Raw genomic sequence first — 1,274 nt, forward strand, 5'->3', positions numbered from 1 at the left:
GGGGGGGATATGTTCATGTTGCTGCAGTCTGACCGCTAGATGTCGGTAAAAGTTACACACTGTAGCTTTAACCATTGGTTAAGTTTTAAAGATTAAAGATTTAAAAATTCAAACTTATAAGGACAACCCTTAATACAATGTCTGCTTTAGTGGATTAAATGATTAACAACATTTTTTCCTCAGGTTTTCTGCTCTGTTAGTTTCTATCTACCCAGGTTATTCGTGGAGTCTTATTGGAGGATCAGTGTCAAACTCCTCAATCAAAGTCCTTTCAGTTATAATGAAAGGAAGACCTAAAAGGTGTCATTATCTTACTGTGTCCACAGAGTGCAGTTCAACCCATGTGGAGAAAAGGTTCCTTCTTCACAGTTTTCACACACGGTGTCATCTCTGCTGGTCCCTGAAAAAAAACAAACAAACAAAGTTTTACCCAGAAACACATCAGCAGTTATTCAGCATTTAAAAAGCTGTAATTTCATGAATTCAGTCTCACCAGGAAGCTTTATTCTCTGTCCAGGTTTACAGGCTGAATGTTTCGCTGCTGTGCTGCATCCTGAACTGTCTGTCCAGCTTTTACAGAAATATCCGTGTAAAACATCACAAACTGTGTCTGATTCAGACGTGCAGTTCTGCTTGATAGAGAGTCCAGAGCCTGGAAGATGAAAACACTCATTGTCATTATTTCAGATGCAGTTAAAATCCTGTTTTTTTAGTTTCTCTGTAAACTTTCTATACCTGGATCACAGGAGAAGCAAGAGAAACACTTGGTCAGGCCGTTGGGTTTGTTCATGAAGGTTCCCGTCTCACAGGGAATGCAGCGTGGTCCTGACACAGCCGTGCAGTCTTTGCCTACCACATGTCCTACAAACACAGAACAACAGGATTTTTTATTTGTACCTAAGAGTCTCTGATCAAGGTTGAAGTGAGTTTACTCTTTGAGGTGGAGTTATAGGTAGAAGCTACCAGTCAAATTGGACCTAGAACACCTGCTAATGTCCCTCGCCAAACTTCAACCAATCAAAAACAGACAGTACCTGTTAGGAATCCAGTTTGTGTGGGTTGTTTGTGTGTTTTTCTCTCCCTCCACCACCAGGTGCTGCCCTGTTCTCGTTGGCCTTCCTGCACATCTGCGGCTCTTTGGTTCATCACTGAAGAGTATTTGAGTGGCTGACTACTTCGACGCCAGAGTGTTTGCCAGTTTTGGGTACTCTAGCCAAGCTGAGTTTAGCTGAGTCTAATCTGAGCCTTTATTTCTCTGAGTCTAACTTTGTTTT

At 41.7% G+C, this 1,274-nt stretch overlaps 1 protein-coding gene across 1 annotated transcript; it reads right to left on the reverse strand.

Moving 5' to 3' along the window:
* Positions 1–184: 184 nt before the first annotated feature.
* On the reverse strand, positions 185–861 carry LOC107081558 (tumor necrosis factor receptor superfamily member 14-like; the record flags this gene model as incomplete). The annotated part of the gene is made up of 3 exons (XM_015369718.1): positions 185–400; positions 494–652; positions 736–861. Coding segments are annotated over 3 exons (374 nt in total), but the record flags the coding sequence as incomplete, so codon positions are not given.
* Positions 862–1,274: the final 413 nt, after the last annotated feature.

This window comes from Cyprinodon variegatus, unplaced genomic scaffold (assembly GCF_000732505.1).
Source record: "Cyprinodon variegatus isolate N-32 unplaced genomic scaffold, C_variegatus-1.0 Scaffold7077, whole genome shotgun sequence".
NCBI classification, from domain to species: Eukaryota; Metazoa; Chordata; class Actinopteri; order Cyprinodontiformes; family Cyprinodontidae; genus Cyprinodon; species Cyprinodon variegatus.